The 13,936-nt window shown below is 41.6% G+C and overlaps 2 protein-coding genes across 2 annotated transcripts in view; one reads left to right on the forward strand and one right to left on the reverse strand.

Moving 5' to 3' along the window:
- IGF2BP3 (insulin like growth factor 2 mRNA binding protein 3) overlaps window positions 1–2,334 on the forward strand; it is a 152,521-nt gene extending 150,187 nt beyond the window's left edge. The window contains exon 15 of the mRNA XM_023215981.2: window positions 81–2,334. Within this exon, the coding sequence (XP_023071749.1) occupies window positions 81–179 (99 nt within the window). The 3' untranslated portion in view covers window positions 180–2,334. The remainder of the gene's footprint in view (window positions 1–80) is intronic.
- On the reverse strand, window positions 1,521–13,336 carry MALSU1 (mitochondrial assembly of ribosomal large subunit 1). The gene is made up of 4 exons (XM_023215983.1): window positions 12,927–13,336; window positions 11,519–11,697; window positions 4,553–4,634; window positions 1,521–3,148 (listed from the first exon to the last, which is right to left on the reverse strand). The coding sequence occupies exons 1-4, from the start codon at window positions 13,180–13,182 to the stop codon at window positions 2,961–2,963; spliced, it is 705 nt and encodes a 234-aa protein (XP_023071751.1). The 5' UTR covers window positions 13,183–13,336; the 3' UTR covers window positions 1,521–2,960.
- Between the last annotated feature and the right edge of the window lie 600 nt (window positions 13,337–13,936).

The raw sequence follows: 13,936 nt of genomic DNA on the forward strand, positions 1-13,936 counted from the left end.
GAAATTGTTGAAATGAGGGGGTACAATAACTTTTAGTAGCTTTTGATCAAGTAGAATTTCAAAGCTCTGTCCTTTTCCAGGTTGCCCAGAGAAAAATTCAGGAAATTCTGACTCAGGTAAAGCAGCACCAACAACAGAAGGCTCTGCAAAGTGGACCACCTCAGTCAAGACGGAAGTAAAGGCTCAGGAAACAGCCCACCACAGAGGCAGATGCCAAACCAAAGACAGATTGCTTAACCAACAGACGGGCGCTGACCCCCTATCCAGAATCACATGCACAAGTTTTTACCTAGCCAGTTGTTTCTGAGGACCAGGCAACTTTTGAACTCCTGTCTCTGTGAGAATGTATACTTTATGCTCTCTGAAATGTATGACACCCAGCTTTAAAACAAACAAAAAAAAAAGGGTAGGGGAGGGAGGGAAAGAGAAGAGCTCTATGCACTTCCCTTTGTTGTAGTCTCACAGTATAACAGATATTCTAATTATTCTTAATATTCCCCCATAATGCCAGAAATTGGCTTAATGACGCTTTCACTAAATTCATCAAATAGATTGCTCCTAAATCCAATTGTTACAATTGGATCAGAATAATTATCACAGGAACTTAAATGTTAAGCCATTAGCATAGAAAAACTGTTCTCAGTTTTATTTTTACCTAACACTAACATGAGTAACCTAAGGGAAGTGCTGAATGGTGTTGGCAGGGGTATTAAATGTGCATTTTTACTCAACTACCTCAGGTATTCAATAATACAATGAAAAGCAAAATTGTTCCTTTTTTTTGAAAATTTTATATACTTTATAATGATAGAAGTCCAACCGTTTTTTAAAAAATAAATTTAAAATTTAACAGCAATCAGCTAACAGGCAAATTAAGAATTTTACTTCTGGCTGGTGACAGTAAAGCTGGAAAATTAATTTCAGGGTTTTTTGAGGCTTTTGACACAGTTATTAGGTAAAAAAAAATCAAATGTTCAAAGATACGGAGCAGTGCCTAATATCTGGAGAGCAGCACTACCATTTATTCTTTCATTTATAGTTGAGAAAGTGTTTGATGGTACTAAGAAAGTGGTGGCAGGAGGTTTTGCAACGGCTGGTTTAAATGGCTTCAGGAGACTTCAGTTTTTTGTTTAGCTACATGATTGAATGCATAATAAATGCTTTGTGCTTTTGACTATCAATACCTACAGAAAATGCATCAATGAAGAGATGCAGGACTTTCAACTAGTTGGCAAAAAGCAAGCTTTAGCTTGTCTTACAGGATGCTTAGTTTGCCAGTACACTTCAGACCAATGGGAGAGTCATAGATGGTATGACAGTGTTTAAAGGCAACAAAAGGCTACATTTCCATGCAGCCAGCACTGTCATGAGCCTCACTAGTATTTTGAAGATTTTTAAGCACTGATAAATTAAAAAAAAAAAATTAGACTCCACCTAAAGTAGTACATAAGTATAGCAGGATTTCTGTATACTCTGCAATCAGTTCTTTGAAGAAAAAAAAGTCAAAAGATAGAGAATAAAAGAAAAGTTTTTGGGATATAATTTGAATGACTGTGAAAAACATATGACCTTTGATACCAAACTCATTTGCTCACTCCTTAGCCTGACAGCAAAGCCCAATGTGTACAATTGTGTTGGGTGTGGGTGGTCTCCAAGGCCACGCTGCTCTCTGAATTGATTTTGAGTTTTGTTTGTAAGATGATCACAGTCATATTACACTGATCTAAAGGATATATATATATCCCTTTAAAAAAAATCACTGCCTCATTCTTATTTCAAGATGAATTTCTATACAAACTGTTTTTCTGAAGATCATATCAATTAGACATTTTGAAAATGATTTAAAATGTTTTCCTTAATGTTCTCACAAAACAAGTTTCTTTTGTAGTTTTAACCAAAAAAGTGCCCTTTTTGTAACTGGATTATCCTAGCATTCATAATTTTTTTTTTTCATACAATGAATTAAAATTGCTAAAATCATGGACTGGCTTTCTGGTTGGATTTCAGGTGAGATGTGTTTAAGGCCAGAGCTTTTCTCAATATTATTTTTTCCCCAATATTTGATTTTTTAAAAATATACACATAGGTGCTGCATTTATATCTGCTGGTTTAAATTCTGTCATATTTCACTTCTAGCCTTTTAGTATGGCAAATCATATTTTACTTTTACTTAAGCATTTGTAATTTGGAGTATCTGGTACTAGCTAAGAAATAATTCTATAACTGAGTTTTGTACTCACCGTATATGGATCATTCCTCATGTATAATGTGCCCCAAATGCAGCTTCATTTTCCAGGTATCTTGACGCAGAATAAAGTTTTTCATCATTTAGGTGCAGCTTGTTGTGTAGTACATTTTATTTCTGGTTTTCAATTGTATGTGAACATTCTGAATCTGAGTTTTTCAAACTCTATAGACAGATTTCTGTTATACCATGTCTGGCCATAGTACTTAATGTGAACCTTGATAATACTCTTGCATATGAACTAAGAACTAGAGCTTTCAGAGTTTTTCCTAACACTTTGTTTACTTTCGTTTGTTACTGGAGTATTATGGAAGGGTTACAGAAGTCCTCCTAGAAGAATATTATCACCTCAAAGAAAAAGTATAAAAATAGGACCAGTGGGCTGGTGGTACATTTTATGTTACTTTTAAAAATTTTTGCTATTCCATTAAACAGGGTTAAGATTTCCAGTGCTAACTAACTCCAGGAAATTCTGATGATATTTCTAGGATAAAGGCAGCGTGTCATAAGTTTTGGGTAGAGTGTACTGATTTTTGGTTGCAGGTATTAGCCCACTTATCTACAGTCTCTGCATGTCAGTTAACAGGAGTGCCCATGAAGTAGACAAGCCTTGTCCTAAGAGCAGCCTAACCAAGGAGGCAGGCTTTAGGAGCTGTATTTTCCAATAAGTGACTCAATCCAAATCTGAAATGACTAAAGCAGTGCATAAAATATTTTATTCACATTTGAACTCCACTGGAGTCACAGATGAAGTATCTTCTTCTATTCCAAGAATGAAGTCTTCAGGTACCGTCTCAAGTGCTATCTGAGCTAACTGGTCATCATAAGAACGTAGGGTCCATAATTTCTCTAATTCATAGATGTCTCTGGTTTCTGGAAGCATCAAATGAATCACCATGCTGCCTATCAGGGACAGACAAGAGATACAATGAAGGAATAGGAGGAATAGTTCATTTGCTTTTATTTTTACCTTACAACACACACTGGCTAGTATAAGTCTAGGAATAGAGCAGTGGTTCTCAAGTGTGGTTCCCAGATTAGCATCACTGTGGACCCCATCCCGGTAAAAACACCACAGAAGTGATACTGTGCCTTTCTCAGTGTGCCTTATAGGAGGGATATGTCAATATATAACGTTGCTGGTGATAGTAACTTTATCAAAGAGACTAAAGGTGGTCAGGTTTCTCTTCGATGACAATTCTCCATGGATAACACACTTACGCACATCTTTTGTGCAAAACACTGACTGCATTTTGTTCTATCCATGAATGTTTTGTATTGTGAATATTCTTAACAGAAAGATACTGCCCCTTCCAGGGCAAAGGGCAGCTTTGCTTACAGCAGCATTTCTCAATTGGGTAATATTGGTAATGTTTAGGGTCATTTTTGATTGTCACAATTGGAAAGGAGGATACTGCTAAACATCCTACCATTGCACAAGAGACACATGCAAAATGACCTGGTCCAAAACAGTTAATAGTGACAAAAGTGAGAAACCATCAGAGCAAAAGTAGCCCTGCTTCTTGCCAGTTACAAAAAGACCCAGACACCCTCATCTGAGTTCCTGTTTTACAACTGTGTGTGCTGGTGTCATCTGGCCTGTGTTGCCCTATGGAATCCAGAACTCAGGAAACCAGTGCAAAATGGATGCTGGCTACTGCTGTGAGTAATAAACTGTCCTTTGCCTCTAACCCTCTAATAGTCTTGGCTTTCACCAGTATCCATGAAAACTGGCGGGACAACTTATTAGCTTACCAGTAGAATAAAATCTCAGATTCCTCAGTTCTTGACATACAGCTATGTTTTCCCCTTTGTAAATAGTATATTGTTGGGAGGTGCTTTGAAACTATGTACACATTAATACCCAAAGTTGTTAGACCTTTTCAAAATTCTAGTCCTCTGCTCTTGTCCTTTCTTGTGCCTGGAATAACCTCATCCTCATCTATGCACCCCAGCCCCCAAACCTTCCTCTACCACTACTACGGAATCTCTCCCGCCTCTACTATGTTACTCTGTTGTCCACCACCTTCCTGATCTGTATGGCTAGTAGATACACACCATGTAGTATATATCTTCCTCCAGGTGCGCATTATCCAGGGTATTTTGGCTTGGTTAGGTGAAAATTCTACATGTGAATAAGACCACCTGGATTATAACTAAAAAAAACTTTTGTTACCTTAAACACACTTGAAAAATCTTACCTGGGAATACATTCATCAATTTGATCTCAATCCTTTTGCAACTGAAAACAACTCAAGATTAGTGTAGTACCATCAGTTACCTATAAAATATGCCAGAATAACTTACCAAAATCCACGCACATCCAGTCATCAGTGTCCTTCCCTTCAATCTTAACATGAGGGTCATGTTTACATTTCAGGTGTTTGTACTGCAAAAAGCCACATGGTTTATTAAAGGGAGAGGGGAAGGGGGAAGCCTGTTCTTGCTGAAGGTCTGTTGGTTTTTGTTTGTTTGTTTTTTGAATCTTACCCATTTCTCATTGCTATACTTTGCCCTGTGATGAATAACTTAGGGAAACTATTTCTCCCTCTAAATCTTACCACCTTCACCTCTCCCCTGAATTCTCCTGCCCCACCCCTTCTGAGAGGGTAACCCGATTCATTCACCAAGGTGCCTCTGAGGCTGAAAAAGCTCAGTCAGCATGTGGTACCCACCTACATCCATCACTTGTGTTCCTCCCAGCTTCCCTTCACCTTTAGGGATTGCAGATACTACCTTCTGTTTACAAAGCCAGGTTGTCTCAGTGGCACTGATTTCACCTCATCTGCCTTCATGACATGTTAATGGAACGCTGTCATCCTATAAATGTGTTCAGTTCTTTTGTTAAGACAGATATACTAATATCAAACAAGATGGCCATTAAGTAAAAACTTAAAAGAGACAAAGGACATCTCATATACATCACCCCAAAATCAAAGGAAACGATAATTAGGGCAGGAAAAAGACAAAATCAATGAAACTAGGATTTGGTTCTTAGAATGACTAAGAAAAAAAGACAACTAAAATCTGAAATGAAAGAGGTGATACTACTGATTTTAGAGAAACAGGATTGTAAGAGTACTGTGAGCAACTGTACACCAAACAACTGGGTAACCTAGATGAAATAGCAAAATTTCTAGAAACACACAACCTACCGACTGAATCATGAAGAAATACAAAGTTTCAATAGACCGTAACTAGTATGGGGATTGGATCAGTAATCAAAAATCTGTCAACAAAAGTCCTAGACCAGACAGCTTCCCTGGCAAGTTTTACCAAATATTTAAACCAGAATGCAATACTCAAATTCTCCCCAAAAAATGGAAGAGCAGGGAACACTTCCTAACTCATCCCATAAGACCAATACCCCTGATGAACATTTGATGCAAAAATTCTCAACAAAATACCAGCAACCCAAATTCAGCAGCATATTAAAAGGATTATAGACCATGACCAAGTGGGATTTATCCCTGGAATGCAAGGTGGTTCAACATATAAAAACGGATCAATGCAGTAACACCACATTAATAGAATGAAGAAAAAATCTATATGATAATCTGAACTGATGCAGAAAAAGCATTTAACAAAATTCAATACCCTATGACAATAAAGCACTCAACGAAGTAGGCACAAAAGGAAATTACTTCAACATAATCAAGGCCATGTAACAAAAGCACACAGCTAATATATTCAATGATGAGACTGAAAGCTTTCCTGTAAGACCAGGAATAAGACTAAGTATGCCTGCTTTTCCTACTTCTATTCAACACAGTATTGGAAGTTCTAGTCGGAGCAATTCGTCAAGAAAAAAAAAGGGTATCCAAATTGGAAAGGAAGAAGTAAAATTATCTCTGAAGACAATACAACCTGACATGTAGAAAAGCCCAAAGATTCCACAAAAAAAGCCCAGTTAGGACTACTAAACAAATTCAGCACACAAAAATCCATCGTATTTCTATACAGTAACAATGAGCAACCTGAAAATAAAGTTTTTAAAATTCCATTTACAGTAACAGAATAATCCTTTTTTTTAATTGAGACGTTCTTGTTTTGAGTTTTGCTCTTGTTGCCCAGGCTGCAGTACAATGGCGCAATCTCAGCTCACAGTAACCTCCGCCTCCCAAGTTCAAGCGATTCTCCTGCCTCGGCCTCCCAAGTAGCCAAGATTACAGGCATGTACCACCACGCCCGACTAATTTTGTATTTTTAGTAGAGATGAGGGTTCTCCATGTTGGTCAGGCTCGTCTCGAACTCCTGACCTCAGGTGATCCGCCTGCTTCGGTCTCCACAAGTGCTGTGATTACAGACATGAGCCACCATACCCAGCCTAGCAGAATAATCTTAACCACAGGAGCAAAAGACTTGCACATTGAAGACTACCAAACACTGCTGAAAGAACTTAAAGATGCCAGTAAATGGAAAGATACTTCATATTCACGGATGGGAAGACAATACTGTAAAGATGCCAATACTACCCAATGCAGTCCACAGATTCAATGCAATCTATATCAAGATCACAATATTTTTTGAAGAAACAAAAATCCAACCTAAAATTTATATGGGTCCAGGCATGGTGGCTAACACCTGTAATCTCAGCACTTCGGGAGGCCAAGGCAGGTGGATCATCTAAGGTCAAGAGTTCAAGACCAGCCTGGCCAAAATGGTGAAACCTCATCTCTACTGAAAATACAAAAAATTAGCTGGGCATGGTGGCGGGCACCTGTAACCTCAGCTACTTGGGAGGCTGAGGCAGGAGAATTGCTTGAATCTGTGAGCCGAGATTGTGCCACTGTACCACAGCCCGGGTAACATAAGCGAAACTTCATCTCAAAACAAAATTATATGGACTCTCAGGAACCCCAAATAGCCAAAACAATCTCGTAAAAGAAACAAAGTTGGAGTCTTGTATTTCTTGATTTCAAAACTTAGAACAAAGCTATAGTAAACAAAACAGTCTGAAACTAGCAAAAAGACAGATGTGCAGACTGATGAAACAGAATACACAGAACAGAAATAAACCCTTGTGCATACAGTCAAATGATTTTCAGCAAGGGAGCCAATACCATTCAATGCACAAAGGACAGTCCTTCCAACAAAGGGTGCTGAGGAAACGTGTCCACATGGAAAATCTTACCGTCCACAAAAACTAACTCAAAATGGGTTAAATATCTAACCAGGAGTCCTAAAACTATAAAACTCTTAGAAGAAAATGGGGAAAACATGATACTGGTTTGGCAATTATTTACTGGATATAATACCAAAGACACAAACAACAGAAGAAAAAAGAAATTGGACTTCACGAAAATTAAATACTTTTGTGCATCAAAGGACACTCTAAAAAGAGTAAAAAGGCAACCCACAGAATGGGGCAAACATCTGCAAGTCACATATCTGATAAAGGATTAATACCCAGAACACATAGAGAGCTCCTACAACTCAACAACAAAACACCAACCAACCTGATTTTAAAATGGGCAGAGAGTCTGGGCAATATAGTGAGACCCTGTCTCTACAAAAAAAAATTAGCTGGGCATTGTGGAGTAACTCCTACCATTCTACTTTCTGTCTCTATGAATTTGACAACTACTACTCCTCTAGTCCTAGCAACTTGGGAGGCTGAGGTGAGAGGATCACTTGAGCCCAGAAGTTCCAGGCTGCAGTGAGCTATGACCACACCACTGCCCTGAAGCATGGGCAACAAAGTGAGACACTGTCTCTTTAAAACAAACAAACAAAGCAAAGGACTTTTCTTCAAAGAACATATACAAATGGGCAATAAGCAAAAGAAAATATGCTCAACATCACTAATCCTTAGGGAAATACAAATAAAAACCACAATGAGATATCACTTCATGCCCATTAGGATGGCTATTACCAAAACCAGAAAATAAGTGTTGGTGAGGATGTGAAGACTGGAAACTGCAGGGCTAGAGGAAACGTAAAGTGGTGTAGCCACTATGAAACAATACAGCAGCTTCTCAAAAAATTAAAAACATTCAGCTTTGTACTAGGCTGGTGAATAGAAAAAAACAAAAATTAAAAACAGAATCACTGTATGATACAGCAATCCCATTTCTTTGCACATACCCCAAAGCATTAAAAGCAAGGACATAAACAATTTTTTTTTTTGAGACTGAGTTTTGCTCTTGTCACCCAGGCTGGAGAGCAGCAGCACGATCTTGGCTCACTGCAACCTCCACCTTCCAGGTTCAAGAGATTCTCCTGCCTCAGTCTCCCAAGTAGCTGGGATTACCGGCACCCTCCACCACACCCAGCTAATTATTATATTTTTAATAGAGACAGGGTTTCACCATTTAGCCAGGCTGGTCTTGAACTCCTAACCTCAGGTGATCTACCTGCCTTGGCCTCCCAAAGTGCTGGGATTACAGGCGTGAGTCCAGCCTTTTTGTTTGTTTGTTTGTTTGTTTTTTGAGACAGCGTCTTGCTCTGTCACCCAGAGTGGAGTGCAGTGGTACAATTTCGGCTCACTGCAGCCTCAACCTCCTGGGCTCAAGCAATCCTCCACCTCAGCATCCCGAGTAGCTGGGACTACAGGCACACACCACCAAGCCCGGCCAATTTTTTATTTTATTTTTTGTCTTTTTTGTAGAGATGGGGTTTCACCGTGTTGCCCAGGCTGGTTTGAAACTTCTGAGCTCAAGCAATCTACCCACTTTGGCCTCTCAAAATGCTGGGATTACAGGCATAAGCCACTGCGCCCAGCCTCATGAACAGTATTTCTATACCCATATTTGTACCAGCATTATTCACAATAGCCAAAAGGTGGGGGCAATCTAAGTGTCCATCAATGGATAAAAGGATAAATGAAATGTGGTATATACATAAGACAGAGTATTATTCAGCCTTAAGAAAGAAGGAAATTCTGGCACATGTTGCTACATGGATGAACCTTGAAGACATTATGCTAAGTCAGATAAGTCGGTCACAAATGTATGATTCTACTCTTATGAGATACTGAAAAGTAGTCAAATTCATAGAGACAGGCAGTAGAATGGTAGCTGCCTAGGGAAGGGGAAATGGGGAGTTATTGTTTAATGAGTTCAGTGTTTCGGTTTTGCAAGATGAAAAAAGTTCTGGAGATGGATGGTGGTAATGATTGCACATCAATGTGAAGGTACTTAAAGCTACTGAACAACACATTTTAAAATTACTAAATGGGCGGGGCACGGTGGCTCACGCCTGTAATCCCAGCACTTTGGGAGGCCGAGGTGGGCGGATCATGAGGTCAGGAGCTGGAGACCAGCCTGACCAACATGGTGAAACCCCATCTCTACTAAAAAATAGAAAAATCAGCCGAGTGTGGTGGCGGGTGCCTAAAATCCCATCTACTCAGGAGGGTTAGGCTGGAGAATCACTGGAATCCGGAAGGTGGAGGTTGCAGTGAGCCGAGATCGAGCAACTGCACTCCAGCCTGGGTGACAAAGCGAGACTCCACTCCAGCCTGGGCGACAGAGTGAGACTCTGTTTCAAAAAATAAAAATAAAAAAGATTCAACGGTAGGTTTTACGTTATATATATTTTACCACAAACAACAAAACTTTCTTGCCTTTGCATTTCTCTCCTCATCTAAAATCTTTGTAAAGGTAATTTCTATCTATCTCTTTCACACAAGCTTCTCTGTAAAACCTCCCATTCTTCTTACATCCCCAAGTCCAATGGTCACTAAGTCTTCTTACTCTATCCCACCATTACATCTGATAGAGACCCTGGTATGCTGTCTTTATATCTCTTCTTTATGCTTTCCTAGTTCTCTTCCTATCTCTCCAATTACCACGTTTTTGGCATCTTCTTCTGCTCTGTCATGTTGCACTAGGGTTTTGTGTACAGCCCCCACCTTTTTATTTTACAACCGTTCTCTATACAATCTCAGCTACTCTTTTGGTCTTAACTGCCTCCTCTATGACCAATTCTCAACAGACTAAGAAAGGTATCATGGCCCTGTGGAATGGTACCAAAGTCAGCTGGAGGCTTCCAAGTAGTTTCTTCCTCATTCTGATTCATATTCAGTGCAACTGGAAAACAATCCCCCTTTCTTTCCTCAACTAGACCTGTAAGGGCAAGGACTACAGATCTTTTTTGTTCTTACCTTCCCAATACCCTGTACAGTGCTTAGGAACACTGGGCATGCTGCAATATTTGAATTAAACTCCAGGCCAGCACTGTCCAATAGAACATTTTACAATTATGAAAATGCTTTATGGCCATCCCATATGGTAGCCATTAGCCACACGTGGCTACTGAGCATCTGAAATATAGTTCATATGACTGCAGAACTGAATTTATATTTTATTTATTTTTTTTGAGACAGAGTCTCGCTCTGTCACCAGGCTGGAGAGAAGTGGTGCGATCTTGGCTCACTGCAACCTCTGCCTCCCGGGTTCATGATTCTCCTGCCTCAGCCTCCGGAGTAGCTGGGACTACAGGCACACGCCACCACACCCAGCTAATTTTTATATTTTTAGTAGAGACAGCGTTTCACCATGTTGGCCAGGATGGTCTTGATCTCTTGACCTGGTGATCCACCTGCCTCAGCCTCCCAAAGTGCTGGGATTACCGGAGTGAGCCACCATGCCTGGCTGAATTTATATTCTAATTTATAATTAAATAGGCACATGTGGCTAGTGGCTACCGCAATGGATACTGCCTCTAGAACTCCCTCTGGTTATACTGTCTTCTAACTTGCCTCGGGTTATAAAATATTATCTTCCAGCTGGGCGCAGTGGCTCATGCCAGTAATCCTAGCACTTCAGGAGGCCAAGGCAGGCGGATCCCCTGAGGTCGGGAGTTCGAGACCAGCCGGGCCAACATGGAGAAACCCGTCTCTACTAAAAATACAAAATTAGCTGGGCGTGGTGGCACATGCCTGTAATCCCAGCTACTCGGGAGGCTGAGGCAGGAGAATCGCTTGAACCCCAGAGGCAGAGGTTGCCGTGAACCGAGATCGCGCCATTGCACTCCAGCCTGGGCAACAAGAGCAAAACTCCGTCTCAACTGGAAAAAAAAAAAAAAAAAACTTCCTTGCAGTCACAAGAGAAAAGAATTAGAAATATCCTAACTCAACAGGGCTGCGTATTTGTTCCCATACCTTTCACTATCAAAGAACATAAAATGAATTCATGCAAATTCTGAAAATGTGGGCTTCTTCTGTAACTTTGTATGATGGGTTTACTCTCTAAGTGTTGCTCCTTGGCCTGATGCACTGTCACTATCCCACTCAGTTAATGGTCCAAAAGAGAAAAGAAAGCATCCTACCATTTTCACAATGTAGAAGGCCATGGCATGTAAGTGTCGGGGAGAAGTTCCACTACCAATCACAAAGTAATCTGTGTATCTCATTTCTGGAGGAACCTGGATCACACAAATGTCTCTTGCATTTTCTTGCCTCAGAAGTGAAACCATCATATCGATGTCAAACTTGGGACCAGTATGATCTGAAATGCACAAATAGTTATTTGTATCAAGACGGCCAAGCAGATAGACCTGTATGCACCCAGAGATGCCGGCAACTGACTGTTCCTCCACGAGGGTGTTTAGATCCAAAGTGTTTTTACAGACAGCAGGGAAAAGGCCTCCTGGAAGCTCAACCTAGACAGCAGTATCATAGCACTGCTCAACTTTTATGGTCAGTGCTCAGATTATGTAGAGCCACTATACATCCTTCACTATTAACCATATGCAAGTAGAACCAGACATCAGTGACAAATGACTTTCTATTTACTAATACTTAAAAGGAGCAATATACCACAAACACAGAAATGCTGTACAAAGAAAAACAGTGCCACAATTGGGTAGGAGGTGATATCCTGGAGCATATTACATTGAATCTCAGTCATAACGTGTCACAGAATTATGAGCTGGAAGGGCTCTTAGATATACCTGGTCCACAACCTTCAATTGAGAGATGAAGAAACCGAGGCCTAGCAGAATTACTGTGGCCTAAGATCAGTCACTGAAAGAGCTACATTTTTAAGTAATTATTATTTTGAACCTTTAAGTTTTCATATAAAGCCACTGGGTTATTAACAACTGTTACCTGTGAAAATCTAATTTTTTTTCCCGTAAAGATTTAGATACTCTGATATTCAGCTTGGAGTATTACAGGCTGTAAATTTAAAGCTCGCCCAAGTTCTAAAGCCGACTCCAAAGGACCTAGTAGCTAAGTCCACTAAGGCCTCTCCCTCTCATACTTTACATTCTTAGATGTAATCTGTTTATCATTCCTAAGTTTCTAAAAACGTCAGCAATAACTAGAGGACATTAACTTGGACCCATCTAATACTGGTGCTTCCTACGCACCCCTTCGCACCCAGACCCTAGCTCCTCAGAATCCTCAAGCCCCAACAGTCCCCACAAACCCATTTTCCAGGATCCTAGGAAGAGAGTGAAAGGAGGTGAGGACGGTAAGACTGTGATGCCAAGGGTGGGAGGTGGCCATCCGGGAGGCTGGGATTTTGCAGTTCATCTCTTGCCCTCAGTTTCTTCACTGTGAAAAGGGAAAGTTGGCGCCAACAACCTTTGAAGTCCCTGCCAGCTCTGGATGTGCAGGAGTTTTGTGACTCCAAGAGAAATGCACAAAGAGGGGAACCCAGAGCCACCTTGGCTGGGACCTGACTCCAGACTGCCCCGAGAAGGTCGCCTTCGTTCTCCTCCACGCCAGTACCTGCCGCGTCCGATACTGGGCGTCCCTCGTCTACCGTCCTCTCCGCCCGCTCCTCCAGGCCAGGCTCGCTGTGCAGGCCGCGGACAAAGTTTGGGGTCTGGCAAGCCCGGCAGAACGCTGCTCCTACGGGAAGCCGCTGCACGGCCAGCAGCCGAAGGCCGGGCTCAGCTCCAACCGCGCACCCCGCCACCGAAGAAACCGCCCTGCGCCACATTAGTGGCGCGAGCAGCCGCGCCACACAGCCGCTCGGCCCCATAGCAGCAGCCTCCCGTCGGTTGCGCTGGTGGGTGGCACTTCAGGGAGCCCGGCCTGGAAATTCTACGTCACATGCGTGGGCGGAGTCAAGGCCTGAAGGACGGGCCATGGGCGGAGTCTGGAGCCGGCGAAGACGGCAGTGACCCGGAAGAGCTACTTGGGGATTAGGGCGTGCAGGAATAAAGAACTGGTGTTGCTTGCCCAGCTTGCTTTACCTTGTGTCGCAGTGGCGCACTACGTTGTCACTTTTTTGGACTCTGTCCACTAAGCCTCATAAAGGCAATAATTTTTGTTTCATTTTTAACTGTTCTCTCCACAGCACCTAAAACAGTTCCTAGTACTAAATGTCCAGAAGTTGCTGTTAATCTGATTAGGCTGGGATTAGGACATATAATCTACCCTCTCTCATTACTAAAAAATATTCAAGATTCGCTTGCAAATTTGAAATCCCACGAGGAAAATCTGTTACCCTGGGCTAGAGTGGGGTGGGAGGCAGAGGCGTAAAGGACCATTTGGAAACCGTTCTTAGGCCAGCCCATCTACACCCCCCGTATGGAGGAGTTCACGCCCAGGGGCGGCACTGTGGGGACCAGCTTTGTGAGAATGAGGAATTTTGAGGTACCGTTGCGGTATTAAGTCATTGGACTTGAGAACTGCAATAGATCCTGGGTGCGCGGGGTGGGGGGGGCGGGGCGGGAGGGGGGTTGAGGGGCATGGGGCTTAGCAGGGAAGCAACTTGCCCAGGTCATACACTT

Source organism: Piliocolobus tephrosceles, chromosome 8 (genome assembly GCF_002776525.5).
Source record: "Piliocolobus tephrosceles isolate RC106 chromosome 8, ASM277652v3, whole genome shotgun sequence".
Classification (NCBI taxonomy): domain Eukaryota; kingdom Metazoa; phylum Chordata; class Mammalia; order Primates; family Cercopithecidae; genus Piliocolobus; species Piliocolobus tephrosceles.

Coding starts and splice junctions, on each gene's coding strand:
- MALSU1 (XM_023215983.1), bottom strand. CDS start 13,182: ATGGGGCCGAGCGGCTGTGTGGCGCGGCTGCTCGCGCCACTAATGTGG. Junction 4,635..11,518: donor CCTTCTACATTGTGAAAATG/GTAGGATGCTTT, acceptor GGCTTTTTGCAG/TACAAACACCTGAAATGTAA. Junction 3,149..4,552: donor CTGGATGTGCGTGGATTTTG/GTAAGTTATTCT, acceptor TGTCCCTGATAG/GCAGCATGGTGATTCATTTG.